General features: G+C 39.3%; 3 protein-coding genes across 17 annotated transcripts in view; 1 reads left to right on the top strand and 2 right to left on the bottom strand.

Moving 5' to 3' along the window:
- Wdr62 (WD repeat domain 62) overlaps positions 1-12524 on the bottom strand; it is a 106706-nt gene extending 94182 nt beyond the window's left edge. For 3 of the 15 annotated variants that reach the window (XM_028183500.2, XM_028183508.2, XM_028183506.2), the window contains exon 1: positions 12166-12518. The gene's annotated coding sequence lies outside the window, so the exon portion shown is untranslated. Of the gene's footprint in view, positions 1-12165 lie in introns of all 15 variants that reach the window. The other 12 variants (XM_028183510.2, XM_089737308.1, XM_089737306.1 and 9 more) reach the window with 8 other exon arrangements.
- A 382-nt stretch (positions 12525-12906) lies between these two features.
- On the top strand, positions 12907-21103 carry LOC114249796 (kanadaptin). Its single transcript, XM_028183499.2, has 10 exons — positions 12907-13403; positions 13577-13709; positions 14442-14634; positions 14930-15107; positions 15801-15972; positions 16257-16405; positions 16936-17105; positions 18289-18468; positions 19948-20096; positions 20714-21103. Exons 1-10 carry the CDS (start codon positions 13139-13141, stop codon positions 21078-21080), a joined length of 1956 nt encoding a protein of 651 aa, XP_028039300.2. The 5' UTR covers positions 12907-13138; the 3' UTR covers positions 21081-21103.
- A 691-nt stretch (positions 21104-21794) lies between these two features.
- Positions 21795-25311, bottom strand: LOC149500249 (uncharacterized). The gene has a single exon (XM_089737467.1). The coding sequence runs from the start codon at positions 24822-24824 to the stop codon at positions 21990-21992; it is 2835 nt and encodes a 944-aa protein (XP_089593593.1). The 5' UTR covers positions 24825-25311; the 3' UTR covers positions 21795-21989.
- Positions 25312-27812: the final 2501 nt, after the last annotated feature.

The following is a 27812-nucleotide window of genomic DNA, read 5'->3' as shown; positions in this document are numbered from 1 at the left end:
CTATATGAACTAGTTTAAAGTGCAATGATGTGATCTCCCTGCCTTTGAGTTATTAGGTCTCTTTCGGAGGCGCAGTTAGCGAATCCCAACCCTCTTGACTGAGCGTTTGCTGGCCCACTTCTCCTGGTGAAATTGGAAAGGCCTAAATAGAAAATTCGAACAACAACATTCGGACTTCCTTACGGATCCATCAGACCCAATAAGCCTTGCATTAGACGCCTTCCGCTCTGACAGTAGGAGTAGAGACCCCGGTAACCGTACTCGTCTAACTCGACAAAGAGTTCGACGTGCAACCTGACCTAAACATCAGCCCGCTGAGTTTCTCGCCAGATATTTTCAGCGGGTCGCGATTCCGATCCGGCAGTAGATTCATTCGCGAAGCAGCTACTCTTGAGTTGTTAGGTATCCCTTGGAGGCGCTCGGGTAGCTGTTAGCAAATCTCGCCCCTTCTGGTTGAGCCCTTGCTCGCCCATCTGTCCTTGTGAAACTGGAAAGGCCTCCGGGTCACCAGTAAACAGGCCATCATAAAAAAAAAACATCCGGACCGTCGGTCTACCGAGCAATATCACCCGCTCGGTGGAAGATCTTCCCTTTGTCGTTAAAACCCCCAAGCTATAATTTTCTCTTCCGATCCGACCTACATCTCGTCGAGTTCTGTGCGCGATCGCCTCTAGCTACCATCTCACTGTAACAACTACCAATAGCTCTGCAACCATAGCTCTTCTCGTTCGATCCGACCTACATCTCGCCGAGTTCTTTACACGGTCGCCTCTAGCTACCGTCTCACCATGTCAACTGCATACGTATAGAAATTACGAACGAATCAATCAATGCGGTCAGTGTTGTGTTGCAAATGTATCGAATGCCGTTCTCGTTCGCGGTCCGTGCACGTGGGTTTGAAACGTGAATTGTAGAGAGGTCGAATTCCATGTAATTTGTCAAGTCATTTTGCGTGTGCAACTGCAACAAACGCAAGGGAACCGTTTCGAATAACGAAGACGATTTGTGGTACCAGTGAATTTAGACACATATAATCATAACAAAAAAATATTGAAGAAAAAGAACTAAACCATTCTGCACACGCGCATTGTAATGCAAAAAGAAAAACGGGTCATTGACCTTCTGCGTCGCGGGAGGGATTCCTACGCCGTATAGTTTTCCTTATGCAGCCCGTTGAGATCTTGCTGGATCTTCTCAGTGGGTCTTGCCTCCAATCCGAGTTGAAGAAGAACTGCTTTTGCTAGGACCAGTGTCAACAAATGCTCCCAGCTTGAGCTCAGTCAGCTCACCTACCAAACTGAGCGTAGTTCGTTCTCTTAGGCTACTTACTAACTATTGATTAGGTACGGAAAAACAAAACTGCAAGACAGCTATTATTTTAAATAATTAAAGGACGTCCGTGTTTTTTGTTTTTTATTGCTTAGATGGGTGGACGAGCTCACAGCCCACCTGGTGTTAAGTGATTATTGGAGCCCATAGACCTCTACAACGTAAATGCGCCACCCACCTTGAGATATAAGTTCTAAGGTCTCAGTATAGTTACAACGGCTACCCCACCCTTCAAACCGAAACGCGTTACTGCTTGACGGCAGAAATAGTCGGGGTGGTGGTACTTACCCGTGCGGACTCACAAGAGGTCCTACCACCAGTAAAAGTTCATACAAAGGTGCAACGTATATCGTGCCGTGACACAAATTCCCTTGCGCGCGCCACAATTCACACAACGAAACTATGACAACATTAACGCCCAAACGTTAAATACGAGATAAGTATCGTCACTTTCACCAATTGTGATACAAACTTTCAAAATCAGCACTTCGGTCTCAAATGTTTGACCAAGGTTGGTGGCAAACATGTTCTGTTTTAATTAGCTATTGAAAGCCGCTGCAAGTGTATCTCTGTGGGCGATTGGAATGCGCTGGTCGAACCTCTACGCTCTCATACGATTTACCCTCAACACGTCCACGTCAGTCCACGATTCCAGTCGCGCAGCCAAGGATAGACAGGGCTGGCGCTGGATAATCCCGGAGATAGTTATTAAGGGAAGAGAGGAACCTCAGCATTCCGGATTATCGACGCAAGGAGGAGAAGGCGATTGGAAGTGGCATCAGATCTGCACACGTTGCTGATATACATTGTTACATGCTGTTGTTACATTGGCTGGTTGGAGACAACACTGACTGAGCCAAACTCAAATGCTTCCAAACTTTGTGGCTTTAAACCGGTGTCTTGACGCTAACCCTATGATTGCACGGCTTGTATGTAAACGTAAATTCGCGGGAACGAAATGCCAAATTTACTGAGGTTTTTGTTTTCATTTCTAAATTAAATACTTTTATATTTTCGCTCATTTTTAAAAGACATCACTGTAGTTTGATTTTCATTCAAAACGGTTCTTTTACGTGGAACTCGAATGCTATTAAATAAATTGGTATCTGTGACCGGAATTAAACCCCAGCATACGTATTGGGTCAAGGTTTCGCTGAACTTTTATTTTGTATGTCCAACATACGTTCGATTTAGTTGAAACTTTATCTGGTTCTTGACATTTTCGCCTGCAAGCTTCCGACACACTAGCCGAGAGAGACGTCATAACGAAAGGGACACTGGAAATTGGAATGGGTAATTGGAGAAAATGACAATAAGAAACGCGAAATTTAACTGTAGAAGTTGTTTTAATTATTTGACGTCATAAGTCGACAATCAACTTTATTTAACAATCATAGTATTTTTGTATAGCTCTTCGACACGCAAGACGTGTTTATATAATGCTTTGTGTGTGTGCCTTAGCCCTTTTGACTGCCATGTAAGTCGCCGGTGCCCTACGCAGCGCACTAGACTAATTATGTCGATTTCTATTACTAAGGCGCCGGAATATCTAGTAGATTCTACGAAAGACGAATCTGAACATACTGAGAATTAATCTGTTTCTAAGTGACCTAAAAGACTAAAACATATATTAACAAACAAAAGAAGGCAATGTTGGGTAAGCAAAGAATTTGACAATTGAGGCGCCTTAGTAACAGAAATCGACATAATTACTTCAGTGCACCGCGTAGGACACCGGTGACCTAAACGGCAGTCAAAGGGTTAAAATCGGCAATCATATCGGAGACGCGTTACGTTTGACCGATCCGTATTTCCGAACGCGTAAGTTTCCGGTTATGACATCAATAAATAAATCGTAACCAGCATAAACTGAACCAGATCTGCGTAACTTACATCTGAACTGGTCGCAAATAGCCTTAACGTAAAACCTGTTTACCATTAAACCCGATAAACCTTCCTAAACTTTGACCTAAAGATCTATCACTAAAACGTGGACATTTACACAACTACCCACGTAATATAGATAAGTTTTACGGCACGTCTGGCATTGTGCAAAACCATGCATATGTATTTAGAAACGCGGCTCGTGGCCATGGCGACTTGAGAGCATAACCGAGTCCTTTTGTGTTGCGTAACGACATTCCGTGTTTAGTTATTATGGTTTCTTCTGCGCGTTCCTTAGTGACCGAAGGCCGTGTCTATTTCCGACCCTACTTGTAACTCACGGACGGGTGCTGGAGCCGCTGGCCCAGTGTTGGGATTATTGGAACTCATACACATTACAATTTGAGCACTGTCATCGACCTTGGCACACAAGGTCTAAAAGTATTAATGCAGAATTGGAACCGTGGCATATAAAATATGACTATTCTTTTTTGCACTTTCATTGTTATTTTCTCAAATCCTCTGTATTATAATAATAAAAAAATAATTGACATCTTTTTTACGTCTTGCTCATTTAACCGTCTTCGTCATCTCCCTTTTCTCTGTCATTCTGTCTGTCATTTTCTTTTCGCTTTCTTGCCGTTTTATCTCACTCAAATCTAACGCTTCGTTCCACACTCATTTCATACATCCCTCGTCCCTCGATAAATTGGATCGGAGACGATCCATAGGTCAGAGTCAAAAAAAGATGGAGTGATCAAATTTCCGAGGATCTGGACACGAGACTGGACTACGCATTTCACTGTGCCACTGACCGCCATATGTAAGTGCTACAAATCAAAAGAAAAGGTCTCAGATGGGCACATCACGATGCTCACCAGTCAGTGGCTCAACCCTCGATGCCACCCATGATTAGGTAGGATACCCGAAATATTTGTACGAATTTCTGTAATTACTTGTGGTAATGTTTTATTCAGTTTACGGCCAATGTCGCAGTAATATCAACCAGCCGGTATACCGCAATACAATCGACACTTCGAAGTCATATCTTCGATACATAAACACGTCGTAAAGGATAATGTATCGAGGTTGTTACCGCTACGAACGGACAATGGAGAATGAAAATTAATCTGTGAAAACAGTAACGAACGCACGACAGTCAATAGACAAAGACAATCAGCCTTAATAACCTTTTTTACGCTCTATTAAACACCACAGTATCAATTGTCGTACAGCCAGATTCAAGTTCTCGGTCCGGATTTTATTTTAGCTCTATCGTATTTTTTATCGCGATTATGGCCTATATGATTAAGTAGATATTGTCGATCATGGACGCCATTAAATCGAAGGTCACAACGAAACAACTGCCTATCATAGATGCGAGATTCAAATCTCGATTAAAGAAGATGACCTTATAGCAGAAGTACAGGGGGAGGAATTAATCTCGGAGTCTGTTGGTAAATAATAGAAATGATCTCTAAGAATACAGTTTACTTCCAATCAGGCGTTCCAGGTAATATACGAGCTCTAAATCCTGTGGGGATAATAATTTTAATTTTTATTGTCCGTATAGGCAGACGAGCATACGGCCAACCTGATTGTGAGTGGTTAACGTCACTCATGGACATCAGTAATGACAGGAGCAGAGCCAAACTGCTGCCTACCACTTAATAGTATCCACAATAAAAGTGAAATAAAATTTCATGTTTCCTCTATTTATCGAATTCAAATCATTCGTAGATCAGATTCAGTTACTCGCTACAAAGCCCACTAACCCAAAACTGCAGAGATAATAATAAATAATAATAATAAAAACGGTAAACTCCAAGAATAATACCAAAGATATTATAAATTTTCACGTAAAATCGATTACTGATCATCGTTACGGTATATCGCGGATTGAGTTTTATTGTTATGAACTCGTTACGAATGATCGGTTGCGACGGATGCTGTACAAGATACGTCACGGATCGCTTGGTAAATATTAACGGATGATGATAAAATTGCTAGTTGCTGACATAGTCCGTAGGATTAGCTAGCTGAAGTGGTAGCGGGCAAGCTCCATGACGCGAAGATCGGTCCGCCGATAGGACAGAAAGATCCTCGAGTGGAGACTATTTACTGGCAAAGTGCAGTGTTTTTTTATTCTTTATTGCCCTTGTAGGCAGACGAGCGTACTACTATTGCGCCGGCGTTATGACCCCGAAGTGGGTCTTGGCCTCCGACAATAAACTTTGTCATTTATCTCGGCGCTACGCAACACCTTGCCAGTCCGACACTTCGAGCTACATAAATTTCCTTCAACAGCGTCAGACCAGCGGCACTAGGGCCTCCCTACGGGGCGGCGTCCCTCCGGTACACCCGCGTACACCCGTTTCACAGCCCGATCCTGCTCCATTCGCATTACATGCCCAAGCCTCCGTGCCTTCATCTCCCCCAGAATATTTGGCTCACCAAAAAGCCTCTCCACATCCTTGTTTTTCCGGACGAGCCAAGAACCGTCATCTTTCTGAACTGGTCCTAGTATTTTTCTCAGTAGTTTTCGCCCCGTCACGAGATGTTCTGTCTCTTCTTTTTGAGTAAGCGTCCATGCTTCGCATGCATACAATAAGATCGGTCTGACTATAGACGAGCGGCCCACCTAAACGATGCCAGGGGCAGAGCCAAGCCGCCGCCTACGGAAAGTGTAGGACGACCACATACCAGATAGCCCGATGGCCTACCGAAAATCGCTGGGTCAACGTTGGATGCAGATAATCAAACACACTACTGTTGAGACCCTTGCAGTCTCACCGGTCATCGTTCTCGTCGAACCAGTCGCTTGCAACGAAGGGCTCGACGAGTGAATTAACCCACGGACACAGCCCACTGAGTTTCTCGCCGGATCTTCTCAGTGGGTCGCGTTTCCGATCCGGTGGTAGATTCTGCGAAACACGGCTCTTGCTAGGGTTCGTGTTAGCAACGTCGTCAGGTTTGAGCCCCGTGAGCTCACCTACTAGTTAAGGTTACGCTGAAATAGCCTCTCAAAGCTATCAGCATAGGTAGGAGAAAAAAAAACTTGCAGTCTGCAGTACATTATAGTTAAGTACTAGGCCACAAGTCCTCCTTAGATACATTTAAAATTCATCTTTTAGTATTACAAGATTAAATCAAAAGGACACAGTGCAGTTGAAGCAGTAACAATGACCGGAAAGCGAGGCTATAAATGTTTAATGTGATGAATTATTTTCGTTTTCCACTACCATAGTCGATACGATGTGCTACGTGCGATATTGAGTGATTTTCTGGAGTACGTTACTATATTATTCCATAAAACAAAACAGGCTAACGTATCGCTGTGATTAAGATAAAGACAGGTAAATATTAGCGATAACGGTTTGAAAGTTTAATTAATTACGTTTTTGCTTTGCACATTTCGCATCTTTAAAAGATTCAAATATTTTACGGACGATCAATGGATTAATGTGATTTCTTATCGCTGGGGTTTGTTCGCGATTTGTTCAACTATACATATATCGCCCCTGCGTATCAGCTGATTATTTGAGTTACATTACGTGCTTATAGCGCACTACGTAATACATTTTCGATCGCTTTTTTTAATCTCATCAGAAAGTCACCACACTAGAAACAAGGTCACCTATATCAAGTATTGCTCAGATTTTAAGATGCGGAACGTATTATAGCTAGCTCTAGCATTTTTTTTTATTGCTTAGATGGGTTGGCGAGCTCACAGCCCACCTGGTGTTAAGTGGTTACTGGAGCCCATAGACATCTACAATCGCTTTTTTTAAATCTCATCAGAAAGTTACCACACTAGAAACACGGTCACCTATATCAAGTATTGCTCAGATTTTAATATGCGGAACGTATTATAGCTAGCTCTGGCATTTTTTTTTTGTGTAGATGGTTGGACGAGCTCACAGCCCACCTGGTGTTAAGTGGTTACTGGAGCCCATAGACATCTACAACGTAATTGCACCACCCACCTTGAGATATAAGTTCTAAGATCTCAGTATAGTTACAACGGCTACCCTATACCCTTCAAACCGAAACGCATTACGGCAGAAATAGGCAGGGCGGTGGTACCTACCCGCGCGGACTCACAAGAGGTCCTACCACCAGTAAAGCTTCGTCGTAAGCATCGCTGTAAGCTTTTAATACGACATCATCCTGTGCGGTATTCAGATACGCGAGACGTCACGTCGCATTTTATTAATACTGTATTATTTAATTGATAATAAGAATCGTTTAAATGTATTTTCAGGTTTGTTTATAATTTCAGTTAGTTTGTACAAACAGACAGTAAGGGGCAGCCAGTTTTGCATAGGCATTTTTTTTTTTTTTTTTTTTTTTTTTTTAACGTGAGCAATCACGCTAAGCAGCTTTTTTTTTAACGCACAATTGATTAGTGACGTAATTTGGGGCGAAATAAACTAGATAGTCATATTGAGGGCTGAAAGGCGTATTTCTACCCTCAATATTATTATACATTACATATTACGCAAATAGCCACATTTGAAGTGGTTCGTTTTAACCGAACGTTTGGCTTGATGCGATAAATTTTTTTCCACCTAAGCTGATGGTTTAGAGAGCGTAACCTTAACTAGTAGGTGAGCTCACGGGGCTCAAACCTGACGACGTTGCTAACACGAACCCTAGCAAGAGCCGTGCTTCGCAGAATCTACCACCGGATCGGAAACGCGACCCACTGAGAAGATCCGGCGAGAAACTCAGCGGGCAATGCGAAGAAGGAACACCTATTTCTGCCGTGAGGCAGTAATGCCTTTCGGTTTGAAGGGCGGGGCAGCCGTTGTAACTATACTTGAGACCTTGTATCTCAAGATTGATGGCGCATTTACGATGTGGATGTCTATGGGCTCCAGTAACCACTTAAACAAGGTGGCCTGTGAGCTCGTCCACCCATCTAAGCAATAAAAAAAAATAAACGCTAAAACGCTATTCGGTATCCGCTAATAGAAAACAACTTATTGTACATACAGTACAAGTTACTTACTTTACATACATTCGCATTGTTTTAATGCTTCGTCGAACTTCTAACAATGAGATAAACGTAAGAAATTGCGCAACAACCGCTTCCGTAATATGTTACGAAGACTTTTAAAATGACTAGCGTGTTTTACTCGAGAATCATATGGGAGATGCGTCGCTTTGAAATTCTGATCGCTTATTCAAAGATTGAATGCTAATTTCCTTAAGTGAGGTAACAATAATAATCCAAATCCAGACGTTCGAAATGCGGCACTAAAAGACACCTTGTTTTCTTAACGTGTATATTGACTAGTCGGATCAGTGTGCTTAGTGCGAGTTTTTTAACGTTCTCGATAGCGTAAAAGTTAGCCCAATTTTGTATGCAATTGGAACAGCGCCCATAGCGGCAAACGTGGGCAAACGATCCCATTCCATCCAAATATGAGCTAACTTTTACGCTATCGAGAACGTTAAAAAACTGGCACTAAGCACACAGATCCTCACGTGTTGAGACTCTGGGGTGGTATGTAGAAGTTTAATCAAATACAATGATATAGTTTAACCAAATTACCTTAGCATTTATTCTTAGGTTCTAGTTCGAGCAAATTGTAGGCACCTATATCAGAGAATGTAATTTTTCTGCGAATCGAGCTGCGCTTAAAGCAGTTGCCGCTGAGAAATCGTATTGATATCATTGTAGGTTCTGTTGGAATTAAATGTTCTTATTCGTCTTAAAAGCCGAACTAAGCAACCCTTGTTGTTTCATCAGAGCGACCAATGCACGATGAGCGATGCCATATAGCCTGGTAATCATTGGACGACAAAACGATCCTTTTTTTCCCTACCTATTCACTGGTATCCCAAGAGGCTATTTTAGCTACGTCCGGACGGGTAGGTGATCTCACGTGCTCAACCTGAGAGAGTTTGCTAACACTAGCCCTAGCAAGAGCAGTGCTTCGCTGAATCTACGACCGGATCGGAATCGCGACCCACTGAGAAAATACGGCGAGAAGCTCAGTGGGCTAAGGCGCCGATGAATACAGCCTTGAAACAAGGCGGATTAGTGATAAATAAGAATAGGTTTTAAATTGCAATAATACACTGTATAGATTAACAATTAGGTCTATTTCGCCATAGCAAAGCAAGGCAGGAATACACCGGCATATTTACTTGGAATATTGAATCAAATCGTCTGATAATTGAAGACATAAGTGGATTAAGTACCATTTTTAAGATTGAGTTTTTACATTGAATGAAGGTATTATGGGCCTATAAACCATATTAGACCTTAAAACTCCGGGTTTAAAGGCTATTTTTAGAAATTGCATGTGATGAAGCATTTATGTACGAAGAAATGGTACAAGTAACAAAAGTTTGTTTTCTCAAAATTAACAAATTGTATCATATCCCCCTCATCCGCTCATGTCTTCAATTATATTGGACTATACGTTCTCGATCCTCCAATCTTTCTTTATATTTCGTGTCACAATCTTCTACTTCAAATATCCAAACTCGTTTGAAATAATATTTGGACATACGACTCTATAGACGTGTCCGAAACGGAAATTGATTATAGACAACCTATCCGTATTAAGGGTAGTTCACATCAGTTGTAAATGCGGTTCATTTGCTAGGTACCTCTTCTTCCAGAATCGGGATGAAATAATCAGTCAAATTCAATTTGAGAATTACTCAAATGTCATATTTGTCATTACGCAATTTCGGTAAACGTGAAAGCTGAATGAAAAATGACCTCTTCCAAAACATACACTCTCTGAGCTTACGAAAGTGGCCTAAGCTGATTACGAACAGGAAATAATAGGGTTAGGGCTTCGTCGGAAAGTTGTACGATTTGACGTAGGGCTGGATTATGACGTATAAGCACCATAATGTCGGTCTACGTGAATTAATGGAATAGATATTTTTGTGAATATCATTGTTTTCGTTGCCATCACATGAGAAGCTCCTAGGATATGGTGGGAAGCAATTTACGGGAGTTCCAAGTCGAGGTCTCGTCAATTGACGAGAGACTGTCTTCTTTTGATTGCACTAGACGGGTAAGAATACCAAAATGTGGACGCCATCAATAATTTTCAAACATGAGGTTAAAAAAAGTTGTTGGCTTTTTAGGAAGTCAAGCATACGGCCCACCAAATGGTAAGTGGTTACCGTCGCTCATGAAAATCAGCAATGCCCAGGGCAGGGCCAAAAGTAGCCTTGCTTGAAGAAGGACAGCACTCGGGAAACACGGGGAACAACAAGTCTCTATTATATTACCGCTATCCCATCCTTCAAACCAGTACAAATGCTTGTTTCAAGTCAAATTTCTACAGGACGAATGCACCTGCGGACTGGCCTAAGCACAAAACGGTCCTGTTTTCGGTACACATAAGAAAATATGTACCTAATAATAATAGTCCTAGCTTGTGACTGATGAAACATCATCATCATCATCACCAAGAGCCCACAGTCGTCCACTGCTGGACATAGGCCTCTCCCAATCCACACTGATGAAACATATATTGGCTATATAAGAAAAAAAAAGATTAAAGACATGTGCCTGAGATTATATCATAGAATTGTGTTCCCTATTGCACTGCTGTGTAAACATAAAAATCTCTTGACAGCTGTTATCCATAGTTCGCGAGCTGAGGCTTAGCACACACACACACAAATATACTACACACTCGACTAATAGATATGAGTACCAATACATTGGACTAACAGCAGTACTCAACATTGACAGATAAACAAATAATTAGAATGGATAACAATCTTATATACATAGATTACATTGAATCTTATCAAGCATATGACGTAGGCTCTTGAAATGAATCAGACGACTTTGAAGCTTGTCCTGTGAGGATAAAGTTAATTTTAAGATTTATTCTTGTATATTTGCAGTAATGATGACGTGATTCTAATGGGTGTACATAATGCAATATACATTTATTTAATTTAAATGTCAAATATGTTTTTTTGTGTTAAAACTTCTTTGGCGTTCCAAACTTACAGAAGTGCATAATATAATTTTCATTAAAACCTATTTAAGAAAATTTACCTCTATTTTTATTCATTACTGTAATATATCTATAGGTCATTTAATAGTGGTTCTGAATTAGCTTAGAAAACGAAATTTAACTTTGAGTTTACTATATTTTAGCGTCTATAATTTATTGGCATTTCTAGAAATAATTCTAATGCTTAAGCTAGGTTATGTTTAATCTGTCATGTTTTTAAACTGTATTGAATGCCTTGTTGTTTTTGTGGTCAATGACTACAACCAATGTACTATGTGATCCAAGTTTGAGTTCAGATCAGAGCCTGTAAAATAATTAGATCAGAGTGTATTTGTGCTTGCTTCTTCTGTGTTTCAAGCAGCTATAATACAGAATATAATGTTAACTTGGGGGCAGTTGCATAAGCTATAAATGGGTTAACGTTAAAAAAAATCCATTTTTACAATGCTTTACTTTTTTGTAGATTGTGATCTGTTTGCTGTTTTCTTTGTGACTACAAAAATACACTGCCAAAGCACTGGAACTTAGCATTATGATTATTTAATAATAAAGGATATTTAGGTTTTTAGTTTGCATTTCAAAAATGATATATTTATCACAGAGTTTAAAATTAGAATTACTATGTTTTTAGAATCTAAAAATATATTTTATTCTCTAAACACATCGCAATTACTTCCACCAAGAAATGTTGCTTTGTTTCAATTTTATGTTTAATAGAATTTTAAACAGCCTGTCCAATGATTTCAAACCAGTTTCAGATTCTTAGAAACGGCACTCACACGTCATTTCAGAATTATTATAAACGAAACAATGGCTGTATTGACTAAATAATCCTATACTTTCACCCATTCAACTATTTAAGATGTTTATCTGGGGAATTGAAATTTTTCAATCTTAATTTTTTTTATCAATTTTTTTGCACTAATTTACGTAATTCACTTACCTTTCTCAAAGTAAACGTTGTAAAAACTACACCGGACGTATTGAATCACATTTTTTCAAAGGTATTATTACGATAAGAGCACGATAAACGTAAATAACGAACTAATCTTTGTCTGTTTGCCTCGTTTCGAGTCCCCACAATATGGAATAACGTTGATAATGTTCACACGATATTTACACTTGTTTACGTAAAAACATCAAATAAATAAACACGCGTGGAACTATGCGAGTGATTTAAACTCGAAGAATTCGCGTTCCTGAAATAATTTTTGCTTGATCGGTTACCAATCGACACGAAATTCTAAATTGATTGATTTGATTGAGTTAAAATTTGTTCTTCTAAATCATTCGTTCTGAGTGAGAGCAACTGAACTGATACCTACACTCTTCAGTATAACGGAAAAGTTCGATTCTATAATTTCTTTAGGCTGAACGTCTGCATTTTCCCTTAATAAACCCATATGTCTTTTTTAACATGATTATTTGCTGAGAATAAACAAATTAAAGCAAAACAGTGCTATATCTGATTTCGCCAAAGGAACTATTAGAGTACACTAAGTTACTTAATCATTTCAAAAACTTGTAATAATTTTATGGTCGATTTTTGTAGAATAATAACTGTTAAAGTATTTTAAAATTAATAAACCTAAACCTTGAATTTCTATTTTTACCTGCAAATTATAAATGTAGCAATCCCATAGACATGGACTGAAATTATACACCTGTGACCGTGACAGATAAAATAACATGACATAAATTATTGACATTTGATGTCAAATTATTTGCATTATACACTGAAGTAGGCATTATACGAAACTACTTTTATGAATGGAAACTTGTAAATAATTCAATACAATTAAAGTACGAAGGTAAACACTTAATATAAATCAATACAGAACGCAAAGTGAAAAATGTTACATTTCCGTAACATAAACTAAATATACTGTATTAAGAATTCAAGTTTACATTTTAAAATGGCAGAAAATAAGACACCGAGTCCGCAGAATGAAGAGAAAATCGAATTTAAAAAGCCTGTCTTGTTCGGACGTGTCGGGAAATTGCCTAAAAAAGTTAAAAAAGAATCTGAAAAAGTAATTGAAGAGCCAAGAGATGAAACACCGGCGGAAAGTATCACTGAAAGCACTTCAAAAGAATCCATACCGCCGCCGGCCCACAAGAAAGAAGGTTTGATTCCGATACCTTATAAAGAGCCTAAATGGTCAGGATTATGCCCTGATGGTGAGTAAATGTTTTTTCAAAAGAGATAATATATATGCCTTAACAAGAGTAAATTTAAAGGTTTGCTTCAAAAAATATACTGCTTTGGTGTCGGTTCTTAAATGAGGATAGACTCACTCATTAATATCATATCAGTATGTGAGAACAGTTTTAGATTATTGTATGAATTTCAGGATCGGACTACGCACTCGAGGTTATAAAGTCTGGCATCATTACAGATAAAGTAGATTTGACTGGGAAACCTTATCATGTGTTTGGGAGATTCACTAACTGCGATATCATAATGGCACATCCTACGGTCTCTAGGTATGGTGGTTAGTTTTGAATTTGCCTCAGTGATGGGAATTATAAAAAAAAATTAACTAGTCTGTTTTGTCATGATAATTTGAAAAGGTAGTTCCTTTTTTTATTACTTACACAAATGGGGCTAGGTTTTTACTAGAGCCCATAGAGACCAACAACATAAATTTCACCACCTACCTTTATGTTGGAGTTCTAAGTCTTAGCTCTATAGAACAACAGCTTTCCCACTTTTCAAGCTGGAACACATTTATACTATGCGGCACAAAAACATGGTTGGTACCTACATGGGTCATGCCATGCCTTATCACCAGTATCACTACTACCATTTGAAATAGGGTGTGGTGTGAATTTATATCGGTGTTAAAGTGTTATTTTATGGTAGAGAGGGGCTTAGCTCTGCCCCTGGCATTGCTGGTGCATGAGCGACGGTAACCGCTTACCACCAGGTGGCTGGAATGCCCTTCTTCTCGTTTCGGTTTCCTCAAAACTGAGGGTCGTGACCACCTCCTTGCAACAAGAGTCTATTCCTGATCATTTCATATGCCCTACAAAGGCCATAAAAAAAATCATAATAATAATTATAGCAATACATTTTTATGTATTAATGTTGTTATTGTTTATCTTAAATAGAATTCAGATTGAAATGAGTGATGATGAATTAAAAATTTTCACACCTAAAATCTGCTTTAGTTGTAGCCTGCTGAATTGAGTCAGTAACAATAAAACACCTTCCAGGCATCATGCGGTTTTACAATATAAAGCGTTCGCGGAAGAAGGGGAGCCAGTGTGCGGTTGGTACTTATATGATTTGGGCAGCACTCACGGCACATTTTTGAACAAGGAACGTCTTAAGGCCAATCATTACACTAGAGTGAGAGTCGGACATCAGATCAAATTTGGAAGCAGCACTAGGAACTATATTGTGATGGTAACTTTTTTTATCTGGCACCAGAGGTCTGACTTATTATACTAGATCTAGTTTTTGATGCGATGATAGTACTGAAATTTGGAAGTCTAAAGCTCTACTTTATAGAGTCCATCTTCTATGAATCTGTTTTGGGTTTTTGTCTTATTCCTAGTTACTGCTCAGAAATAAGACAATAGTGAATGCGGCTATTTAAATTAATATTTTTGTAAAAATACAGATTACAATTACAAATCTTTCAATCGAAAATCTTTCCACAGAACACTACAGCAATAATATATTTGAAATTTTCGAACAGGGCCCCGACTTTGACTGTGAAGGCGAGTCTGAACTGTCAGTGACGGAAATAAAACAGAAGGCATTGGAAATGAAGGCAAAGCGGGACAGGATGATCAAGGAAGCGATAGAACAGAGAGAGAAGGAACGATTAGAAGAGGAGAAGAGGAAAGAAGAACTTGGTATCGATTGGGGCATGGGTAGGTTATTATATTAGAGTAACCTTTTCTTTATAATTTTCTTTGAAACTTTTTGGCGGGAACGCGAGGAGTGAAGTTGTGTAATTTGTTTTTGTCTATTTAGTGTTTCTTCAAGTTTAAATGCTTAATAACGGTGGTTTATTAACTGTTTAGTAACTGTGAAAGTGTGAAAGTGGGAAAATGAAACAAAGTCGCTGAACGTAACTTCTCAGGATCCTCCAAAAAGTCCACTGAAAAAGTCTCAGTAAATGACCACCATTTTGCTGAGATTATATTTCATCCCATATCATCTCATCTCATTCATTTCATAAAATAATTTTTAGTATAAAAAAGTTTTCATTAAAATTAAAATAAGACTTGACCTAAAGGTCTTAATTACCAGGTCATAAAATCCCTTAAAAAATATTCTTTGATTACTATCGACATATGTTATAAAGTTATATTTGTTTAGTGCCTCTGTGTTAAGTGATTACGTGATCTAATTAATATGGCAACTAAAATTTTGCCACGTGGTTTGGGACATTACGTCAAAGTCTTTGGTATAACAGTCCTTTTGCTTAAAGTCAGAACTGCCAAATTCATGCCAGTCACAATATTAAATATTATTTGCAATAATGCAATAGGGCTGACCTTTTTATATTGTATGTTATAAAAAGTAATGGATCTTGAGATTCGTCGAATGATCTTCAACAGGCGAAGACGCTGATGAAGAACCAGACCTCGTCGAAAATCCGTATGCTGCTACAGCAAACGAGGAGCTGTACCTCGATGATCCAAAGAAGACGCTACGAGGCTACTTCGAGCGCGAGGGTCATGAACTGAACTATGACTGCGAGGAGAGAGGAATTGGGCAGTATATATGCCGGTAAGTGTCCAGAATTGTGCGAATTCATTGTGAGACCTTAGAACTCATATCTCGAGGTGGATAGCGGCTTGATTCGAATTGTTTTTATTAACCTGTTTATCATTTTCATGGTTAAACTTATAAAAACCCAGCGTTCTACCAAAATTATTTCAAGTACAATTTTGCTTATATGGATATGCTATATATTTTACAAATTGACGGCGTTGACGATTCTCGATACCAGTAACCATTTAACAGCGGGAAGACTCCAAGTACAAATAAAAATGATAAATACCCTGCTTCAGAGTGGAGCTCCCAATGGACGATCCCCACGGTAGACCGGTGATGGCCGAAGTGATCCACCGAGGGAAGAAGAAGGAGGCCGTAGTGGCGTGTGCGCTGGAGGCCTGCAGGATCCTCGACAGGGCTGGACTGCTGCGTCAGGCGAAACATGGTAACTGGAGCAGGCGCTTGCAGCGTGACTGATGGTGCAGCGCGCTGGGAACCCATAAAAGCATCACTTTATCATGGTCGATGTCGTCGCTGTTTAAGACGTCACACGTCGCGGTTTTCGTTTCGATGTGATGACCAGCGCCATTACTTGTTGTCTTTGTTTTTGTAAACAACGGTCTTTCGTAAGCTTACCACGTATATTGGTATATAAATCAAATAGTATTATAGTTTATTTTATATAATATGTAAACGGTATATATTTATATATTGTATATATTTGCCAGAATTTTTCTAAATTATACGGTTATCTGGAAGAGATCGACCGAGAAGACCTTTCTGCCTCTCTCTCTCTCTTTCTCTCCCCCCTCTCTCTCTTTCTCTCCCTCTCTCTCTCTCTCTCTCTCTCTCTCTCTCTCTCCCCCTCTCTCTCTCTCTGTTTCTCTCCCCTTCTCTCTCTTTCTCCCCCTTTCTCTCTCTTCTGTCGCTTTAAACAACGTACATAATAATATGGTGTTTGTTGACCGACATCAGAGTCGCGTCGGCGCAAGCAGCGCGACTGGAGCGCGGACGACTACTACGACTCTGACGAGGACACGTTCCTGGACCGCACCGGGCACGTGGAGACCAAGCGCCGCATCCGGATGGAGAGGCTCGGAGCCGCCGAACTCAAAAATGAGAAGCCGCTCACCTATGATGACTTGGTGAGTTGCGTTCACTGGAGTACAGTGCCCGGCAATTTATTATTGTTTATATGGGTGGACGAGCTCATAGCCCATCTGGTGTTAAGCGGTTAATGGAGCCCATAGACATCTACAACGTAAATGCGTAAAACAATAACAAAAGTTTGAGAATTGACATGAAACAAAGAGTATGTGTGTGTGTCAAATACATGGCAGTGTGTGTAATATTTTTTATTTATTGATTTATTGTATCATAAAGCATAATTTCAAAAAAAATATTAAAACTCTGCACACCTTCTCCATATTTTCTATAAGTGTGGGAAAGGACATGGGCCATTTTCGGTCCAGGTACTCGTGCTCTCAAGGACATTAATGAAATATCTATAGAAAAAACATTTCACTTTTACATAGTTATTGTAAAATTTAAGGGTATTTTAATGGTGGGATAATTCAAATCATAAATTAAAAGAAATTAGCTTGACTAAGCTACATTGATAATATTGAAGGAGTCGCGATAGGTAAAATATATTTATATTTTAAACAATTCACATTAAATCTTCTTAACATTACATTGCAAAAAACTACCAAAATATATTAACATATTTAATTAATGGATTTTAAAATTCATATAAAATATTATATCTAAACAAAAATCTATTTTTATACTCGTAAATCCGTAGAATAAATCATTACATGGATGAATAATTATTGAACTTAAGCAAAAAAAAAAACTACGCTGTTTATTGACGTTTTACATTTGATCACTCGTTTTCGCACACTTATATTATTTTACCTGCCCGCCTGCCTACCTCGATATTATTATACCTGCTTATTATATTTAAGAATATTTAGAATTAGGTCTGTGTCATAAAGTATAGTAATATAAATAATATTTAAGCTGATGATGATGTTAAAGTGTCAGTGTATTGACAGCAAAATCATATGATAACCTAAAATTCTTATCTTATTTTTTAAATATCTTTGTATCCCCATAAACAATATTGATTTTAATTTGTTTATTACAAAAGGGATATATAGTCTGTTATTTAAACTTAATTTCATTAATGTCCTTGAACTTCGTTTAGTGGGCCGTGCAATGTATGGAGAGTGGCCCATGTCCTTTCATACTCCTTTCTCCCAATTTTTTTTCAAATCGGCATCCCTAAATCGAAGGCACAAGGACTATATTCGTTTGTTGGAACAGCTCAGCAAGGTCGAGGAGCTGGAGCGCAAGCTGGCGGCCGAGGAGAAGTCGCTGGCGCGGCTGAGGGCCGAGCTGAAGGCGGGGCTGCAGCCCAGCGGCGACGCGGACGCGCTCGACCACTACATGAGCACCCTCAAGCACGGCACCATGGCGCAGAAGGCGGAGATATCACAGACGAAGGTATGTAGTAGTAGTTTTAGTTTTGAAATGGAAAGGCAAAGGGTATCACACCATACAGCCTAATATTTTATATATATTTTTTATGATATTATGAAATGAAATGAAGCTGATTAATATAAAACGTGACATGGCATGAAATGAAATGAATTGAAATGAGATGAGATGATATAGTATAGGATATTTTTATGAAAAACTAGCTGTACCCGTCCCCTTCGCTGGGCGTTAAAATTAACATTATTATTTCTCACCCCCATAAATATTCTCATCATTAACGCTCCGGCATCTGGTGTAGGGAGTCCAACACTCATATAAATATTAGTCTATCCATTAAGTACATGTATTCTCTATATGGATACCAAGTTTCAAGTCAATCGGATGCACGGTTCAGTAGTTATAACGGAACATCCGTAAAAACCACTGTAGATTTACATATTAGTATAGATGATAATATGGAGGGAAATGAAATGAAGAATTTGAGACATTAATCAACTGGGATGAAATGAAATGAAATGAGATGAGATGATATATGATAAAATATAATCTCAGTAAAATGGTGGTCGTTTACTGAGATTTTTTCAGTGGACTTTTTGGAGGATCCCGAGAAGTTACGTTCAACGGTTTTGTTTCATTACGAAGGTATGGATATTCATGACAGGAATTAGGCTTAATCTATTTTTTTTTTTAATATGGCAATATTGACTTCTTGCGGACGGCATTGTTGCCAGGTTCGAGCTTATAAACCCCTTTATTTATTAAATACGTATTCTCATGAGAAACGTTACGCGAAATGAGACTGTAATTAAATGAAAAATTACGAAATAAAATGTAATAAATTTTTTTTTGATGGAGTTTTTGAAGAAACCTGACAAGCCATGTCCGGCGACTTTACTACATGTTCCCACACTTGTGCACTTACAAGGAAGCTCCTCGTCGCTTCGGTTTTCTCAATATTGAAGGTCGTCATCATTTCTTCTCAAAAAGAGCTTATAGTGGATCATTCTACGCCATTTGTTTCCTATCTGCCGCCGAATGTAGGGCATAAGCTAAGCTGCACATCACAGAAGATAAACAGTTAACAAACTACCGTCATGATACGTTTAAATCTACTGAAGCACGAAATTAACAAAATAAACCAATATACACAACTTCTTCCCACGCATGCCCGCATTACTTTAAATAGTATAACACTGTACTATATGTTTTTATTTTTATTTTTGCATAGATGGGTGGACGAGCTCACAGCCCACCTGATGTTAAGTGGTTACTGGAGTCCATAGACATCTACAACGTAAATGCTGCCACCCACCTTGAGATATATGTTCTAAGGTCTCAGTATAGTTACAACGGCTGCCCCGCCCTTCAAACCGAAACGTATTACTGCTTCACGGCAGAAATAGGCAGGGTGGTGGTACCTACCCGTGCGGACTCACAAGATGTCCTACCACCACTAACAGAATGTAATATGTGTTTTTCTTTCAGATGAACATACAGAAACTGCGTAAGGACCTGTCGAAGACGCAACGGCTGGCGGAGTTGGCACGCCCCGCACACCTCCCGCCCCTTGTCGCGAAACAGGAAACAAAGATGGCCGTCAAAGTCGGGAGTAACAGCGTTGTGTACGGGAAGAGGTGAGCAGAGACACCCATTTTTTTAAAATCGCATACATGACGTTAGAAGCTGTCAGAGCTGTCATAGTACGCAATATATTTGACAGATGCATGAATCGCGATAACTATTTATTACCTTTAAACTTCCAAGATGAGTTTGCTTATTTACAAGTTCGGGACAATAAGATTCGGACCAAATCCGAAGAGGAGAAGAAAGAGATCAAAACTTACTGTCTATTGTGGCCTCTATTATTGATAATAAATAAATTACTTTCGACAAGTGACACCCGGGCTCAAAAAGGAGGGTTCTCTGTACTGTAAAAACCGGATACTGATGTACTTACGTACATTTAAATATATGTTTTTAACTTCAATTTATTGTGTTCAAGTCATGTATTTTTCGCGTTTTCTTTTTTTTGTTTTTGTTTTGTATCTCTTATTTTTAAAAGAACTAACAAAAAAGTTCTAATCGTGGATTAGAAATTTAATTTGAATTTTATAAAATTTTGAAGTTAAAAACCTACATATAACTACATATTTTATAAGAGTAAACAATTTTGTTTGTCACACGAAAGTTCGCCCGTTAAGAGAATCGAACCTACGCTACTGTGTCACTCATACAGTCGTGTTATTTTCAGGATACGTCTAAAAGAAGGCACCCGGATACGACCCAAGGTTTCCGTACCATCGAAGCAGGACGACGGAGAATTCGTTGAGGAGGTGGAATCGGATGAAGAGGAGAAGAATGAAAGTACAGATCATAACAAAAAAAAAAATACCGAAAATTCTACTAAATTCGAAAGTGCTTCGAAAGCTGGTATCATTGAAGCTGAATCTAGCGTGGAGGGCGCTCGTGTTAATGACAAAGACGACGATGGTGATGTCAGTAAGAGAGAGGGAGACGAGAGACCCAGAACGTTCGGTCCGATGAGGCCTCCCGATGGATACGTGATACCAGACGATTATTACAGTAATCGAGATAGTAATGAAATCATGGAGGAATAATTAAGAATAAATTATTAAAAATGTTTTGTTTTTCATTTTGTCTTATTGACGACGTCTGTTTGAAGTACACCACCCAAAATAGTCTATAAAGTAGTCCGATAAATAATAAACTTTATGCTGTATATAACTATGAAAGTTAAAAACATTTTTCCTTCTTTAATATATTTTATAAATTAGCTTAGATTATTTTTCTCTTCCATACTTGTCTCCATTCATGCTCTATGGGACTTGGGTCTTGAGCTCGCTGGTTGCTCAATAACATTCATTTACAAATTCAATGTTTCGAATGTAATTGACAACCACGGCTGCAACACGTGAGCGTGCATTATCATGCATAAAAATAAACTTTCCGTGAATGGGAGTTCAGTAGGTGCCCCCTTAAAGAAACTATTCATACCCAAAGACGTCTTTAACTCGTATAGCGCCCGTGTGCAGTCATTATTCTAGTGTCTCCAGTAAGAGCAACGTCAAAATTTATTAATAATCGTTTTTACATATAATGATAATAAGTGAATCAGATCAAAGTCGTGTAACAATAATAATTTATTGAACTTAAGTTCTTAAAGTTTGGAAATTGGAAATATTTTTCGGATAATTTATTTGTATTATTAATTTTAATTTCATTAATACAATCATTGATTTTTTACTATTCTGTAATGTACAGATTAATTCTTTTAACTGTAAATTTTTTTATTTTATAAATCTTTTAAAACTTTATTAAATTATTAAAAAAAAGAACACCTAACCTAAAAGTACATGTTATTATCCGCAACATGCTTCGTCAGATTACAGAAATAAAGTTATCAGCAACATGCTTCGTCAAAAAGTACAATACTTACTTTCAGCTGCAAGCGTCGTCATAAGTAACATAAAGGTCAACGCTAATAGCAATGCGCGCGTAGGCATCGGCTAGTCAAACAAGCCACTCTGGATCGCACCCGGCCCGAAAGTACCCATTACGCTAGCAGCATTGCCACGCTGTATGGCGATGGATAATCTCTGAACCAGGTACGACCCAGACCGAGGATCGTGGCCCTGCCCTCTGAGGCGGTGGCCAATTGCGGCAATAAACTTTTTGGCCTCCGAACTCCACACACCCGTCGTTTCCACTGCCACTGGAACAAACAGGTAAGTAGATTTTAGAGCATCGTACTTAGCATGCTTCGTTTTAGCCGACGCCTCAGCAGCAAAGCCCGCACATTGTCGGGTCCCAGATAAATGACACGCCGCGTACGTACAGCTACAGGTTGCGTCCCATAACAAGCAGCGTCCCTTTTCCCAAGGAATCAGAGTCAAACCATCCGGCCTCTTACCATCCGACCTGCTGAGGCCTGGTGGTTCCAACACACACGGGATATTTGCGGAGACCAAAGCACGTCGAATAATATCATTAAGTGCATGGTGTCTCGGGAAGCGGCCAGCCGATCTAACACAACTCAGTCCATGCAGTCCGGCGGCATCCACCATACTACCACAGACACATCGATGGGGCTCGCAAATGCTGCAACCGAGTCTCAAAGCTGTGGCCACTCTCAATGAATTATTATCAAGAAGTGTCCCCAGCTGTGGCGAAGGCAATGCTTGCAACCAAGCACCAGATTCCGGACTGGAGACCGCTTTCAGGCGCGCTAATTCAACTCCAGTGGCGTCTCCCAGCAAAGTTGACAGCTTGCACAGCACATCATCCCAACACCTCTGCGAGCTCCTGTTCACCGGGAGCGCCTCATTCGGACATAAAAGGCCCCAAGCCGCCAAAGCCTCGCTCGCAAACGGAATCGTAGATCCATCACCATTCGTACCCAGTAACTTAGCAACAAAGTCTACAACCCCATAACACGAAGCCAGGAAAGCAGCGAGCCCAGTACGCTCCATTTGTCGCACCCCCAGGCCGCCATGACGTATAGGTAAAACAGCCTGGCACCATTGTCTGTCATCCAAGCTTACGTTTAAAATAGTCTCCAGTGTATCCCTCAACAAAGCATCAAGCTGGGCCACATCTTGAGTGAAAAGCCACGTTGGACAAGTTCTCACCAAATACGTCAAACGAGGCATCGAAAAGCAACAACGAAGCAAGACGAGAGCCACGTGAGATGATAAGCTCAACAGGTTGCCGCGCAATGACGACAATAACTGCCTTTTTATTTCCAGAGAACTTGGAACTCCATCCTGAAATATTGGAGTACCAAGCAAAATGAAATTACTTTTATTCAAAACTTTGATACCTGGAACCAACTCCTGAAAATCATTAACTACGCTTGCTGATACTTCAGTAGAAAAGTATACCTCACATTTCCCAGTATTAGCCTCCAAGCCGACATCTCGCAACTTCGGAAATAAAAGTCTGATGTCGTCTAGCACGGAATCTGGGGGACCACCTATTGTGCCGTCATCTAAATACCATAGGTTTAAAGGTGACTTGACGGTCTTTATAATGCTGTGGATAGCAAGACTAAAAATTAATGGGCCAAGAGGATCGCCCTGCTGGGCACCTACCTCTGAGTCAATGGAAGATTCCATAAAGAACAACTTGCTGGAAGAGCCGTAACACTGATACAAGAATGGGTATAAAGCCGGAATCTTTTCCTTGATTTCATTTAAAATGATATCTCTCTCTAAGCTATTAAAAGCATTCCCTATATCAAGCTTTACAATTGCACTGTTACAGTTCTCCCTGCTCATAGCAAATGCACGGGTAGCATGAATGGCGGCCTCACACCCAAGAGCAATCCCGAAGCCCAGCTGGTGGGGCTGCAAGTACGAGGCCATTTCATTCCTTACAGACCGACACCCAAGCTTGGCAGCGAGACGACGCAGCACAGACCCCACCGCAATTGGTCTCACTCCGCCGTCCTTCTTAGTTAGAGCGCATAAGCTACCTCCGTACAAATAAGGACACACCTGTACATTAACCGTACCTCTTAGTATGAAATTGCATAAGTCTGTAATTGAGTGCAATAGACGAACACCATTTTCACCGGCGGAAGGGGAAATAAGCTCCTTTAAATGGTTTGGACGTAGACCATCAAGGCCAGGTGCAGAGCCGCTATAAAAGGAACTAATTGCGTCTGCAACATCCTCCGAGTTGACAGTCAAAAAAGGGCAACTAGAATCAGGCGCTGGCGGCAATGATAAGGGACGAAAAGGAGTAGGATGTTTATCACGTAATGCGCTTAAGGTCTCATCGTTAAAAGGTGCTAAAGAATCCTCCGACACTAAAAGACGGACAGCTCCACGCAAATCACCCTCATGAACCTTGGCTTCGATTCTTTTGACAACGGATCGTGGCTTGTGTTTGAAGTCCTCTAAAAAATACGGGCTATTATTGTTTGCATTCTCCTTAACCTTTGCAGTAAGCGAACGGGGGTCACCTCGATCTGGAATTCTCAGAGTCGTGTAAGAAAATGACAACAAGGAAACCCAGTCCTCCACACCGTTATTGTTTATGCAGCCGTCCATAATCACTCTGAGCTTTCCTGCGACTAAATTCCTGGCCCCCTTAGGGATGTGCTTAAGCACAGGAATTTTATTTTTGTAAGATGCCAAATCGTCTAGAGTATGGATAACACTCTGGGCTTGTGGATGAGCATCAGCAGTTACAGCACACGGCACCCGAGGCAGTATCGACGGCTGTATCTGGCTGTCTTTATGCATATGAGAAATATGCACATTTAGACCCCGGGGCACCACAAAAAGGCGTGTGGAACCCGGACAATGAGGGCATGTTGCCCTTGTGGGACTATTCATTATTTAAAATCGTTATAAATAATTATAAAATATGTTATATAACATTAATAACAACAAAATTCACTTTATCATTTAATATTATCCACCAGCAGTTTCGTCAATTGCACAAAAAATAGGAGAAAAGTAGGTAAATAATTTTGGCATTTGCAAAAGTAAAAAGTAAATAAAAAAATAATAATAATAATCAAAAAGTATTTGGAAAAAAAAAAACGATAAGTACATTCATTCATAATAAAACAAAATTAAATTATAAAAACAACATACAAAAAAAAAAAAAAATTTGAGTACCTATCTAACAAATCCACAAAGGTGCGATAGCACAAAGAATATTAACATCAAGATTACATAAAATGTCATACAGGCTAATAAAATAAAACTAATTCCACAAATACTAATTAAATAGAATCAATTATCCAATATATTTTTTTATATCTATAACGTTACAATAAAATGACGTCCACACTACAATCTTAAAAAATAAAATTAAAAAATAAAAAAAGTATAAGACAGCGCCCTTTTAACTTCCGTCATAGGTAGGATCGAACTCTCAACCTTCTGTCTTCTACGCCGCGACGTCAACCGCTAAGCCATGAAGTGTACACGATTAGTTAACGAAATATTGCTTCTATATACTCGAGCCATTCCGTAAATTAACAGTAATGTGGGTATGAGAGCAAATTTGTACCCACTCAGACATTTTTTTCTTTTTTTTTTTAAATAAAATAAAAACCTTTTGTTTCACAGTCCCAAATTGCAAAATCTTCCAAAATATGTCCGGTTTTTCGTCTTCTTGATGGATCCCACTCACTATTGTACCATTCACAGAACAAAAGCAGCCGGGTCAAGTCAAATTCAGTTTGATAAAAGTTTCTCACATTATAGGAGTCGAAAAACCAACCAAAATCAACAATAATAATTGTCACAAACAATGTCACTAGACACTTGTCCCACAAACAATAAGGCTTCACTGTTTTTATATTCAAACTGCTGATATTTAATTTTAAAATAATTTGTGTTATCACTTAAGCCGCGTCCGCTACACGCCCCGCGCGCGCCTGTTCGTATTGCAGTTCGTATTGCACTGTCCTGTCAAAATGTAATAGGTTCGTTCATTGAAAGTGCTGAGGCCGACGCCTTCTAATACCGCTTCGTCTACACCCTACACTATAGGTATCTACCGTGGAGCACTAATGGTTTGAAGGGTGGAGCAGCCGTTGTACCTATTTTGAAACGTTAGAACTCCTGTTTCAAGATAGGTGGTGGCATTTACGTTGTAGATGTCTGTAGGCTCTGTGTGCTTAGTGCGAGTTTTGTAACGTTCTCACTAGCGAGCCAGTTTGCTCAAATTTGTATGCAATTGGAACAGCGCCCCTAGCGGCAAACGTACTCGGTGTTATTTTGTGAGTGCGAGTTCATATTAACGTTGTGATCTCGTAACCGAGTAATTTTACCGAAATAAGTACTACGAATGACATTTGTGCGAGTGCGTGTTACAAATTAGTGGATTTTAACGTTTCGATCGAGTATTTCTTTAGTAGTTTTATTTTTCCAACTAGAGAGGCAAAAATATCATGCCATAGAACCTAATTTTTTTTTATGAAAAATGATAATATGGAGTGAAATGGATTTGATTAATTTGAAGCATTAATCAATTGACATGTAATGAAATGAAATGAGATCAGATAATATGGGATAAAATATAATCTCTGCAAAATGCTGATTATATACTGAGATTTTTTTCAGTGGACCTTTTCGAAGACTTCGAGAAGCTACGTCCAGCGGTTTTGTTTAATTTTTTAAAATTTTCGCACTTTCACAGATACTAAACAGTTAATAAACCCACGTTACTTTGTTATTGCACAGATGGGTGGACGAGCTCCCGGCCCACCTAATCTTAAGTGGTTACCGGAGCCCATAGACATTTACAACGCAAATGCCGCCTCCCACTTTGAGATATTAGTTCTAAGGTCTCAGTATAGTTACAACGGTTGTCCCACCCTTCAAACCGAAACGCATTACTGCTTCACGGCAAAAATAGCCAGGGTGGTGATACCTACCCGTGCGGACTCACAAGACGTCCTACCACCAGTAATTACAAAAATTAATTTTGCGGGTTTGATTTTTATTACATGATGATATTCCTTTACAGTGAAAGTCAATCGTAAACATTTGATAAGTACGTATTTCATTAGAAAAATTGATACCCGCCGGCGGGATTAGAACACCGGTGCATTGCTAGATACGAATACACCGGACGCCTTAACCTTTAAGCCAGGACGGTCTCAAAATTACACTTATACGCATTAACTAAGAAACATTAAATAGACAAAATAAAACAATTCACACAATTTAGCTCCTCGCGGTCCCTCCAAAATGTCTTTTCACCTTTTTTTCCTAGTTGTTCAATTGTAAATGAATAAATCAAAATCAAATCGAGTTTACGTTCTATACGGTGAAAAATGAAGAATTGTGAGTGTGAGTTGAGATATGCTACTCGCTTCGCAGGGCGTTTATTCACCGAGAGCAGCAATAATATTATTTCTCGTATATTGGTAGCACGTGATGTTTTGGCATTAGATGGATTAGACTAAATGAAATACAACGCATTTTAACAGCATTTTAATGGGAACCGACTACTTTCAAAATTATTCGGGTAATGTCACGTGTTCAATACTATTTTGTACCTTTAGAATTAAAGTGGCTCAACCCAAAATTCTTAGTTTCTGGTAAACTTCAATATTGTAATACAATAACTGTATTTTTTTAGTTTTTCGGTTTAAACACTTTAAGGCATGCCATTTTATTTGAAAAAGACAGAAAGAGTACGTTGTCCTTTTCTAGACTAAAAGAGACTGTTTAATTTTATAAGCTGATAGAATAATATAGAAAAGAATAATAGGATACCCTCTAATCGTCACATTGGAAAAAGGTATGGCTTTATCATTTTATCATTTAAATTATTTTTTATTGCACTTATAAAACTAATTT

Source organism: Bombyx mandarina, chromosome 23 (assembly GCF_030267445.1).
Source record: "Bombyx mandarina strain Sakado chromosome 23, ASM3026744v2".
NCBI classification, from domain to species: Eukaryota; Metazoa; Arthropoda; class Insecta; order Lepidoptera; family Bombycidae; genus Bombyx; species Bombyx mandarina.
This window is presented reverse-complemented; position numbering and strand designations above follow the sequence as displayed.

Coding starts and splice junctions, on each gene's coding strand:
- LOC114249796 (XM_028183499.2), top strand. CDS start 13,139: ATGGCAGAAAATAAGACACCGAGTCCGCAGAATGAAGAGAAAATCGAA. Junction 15,973..16,256: donor ATTGGGCAGTATATATGCCG/GTAAGTGTCCAG, acceptor ACCCTGCTTCAG/AGTGGAGCTCCCAATGGACG. Junction 18,469..19,947: donor CGGAGATATCACAGACGAAG/GTATGTAGTAGT, acceptor TTTTTCTTTCAG/ATGAACATACAGAAACTGCG.
- LOC149500249 (XM_089737467.1), bottom strand. CDS start 24,824: ATGAATAGTCCCACAAGGGCAACATGCCCTCATTGTCCGGGTTCCACA.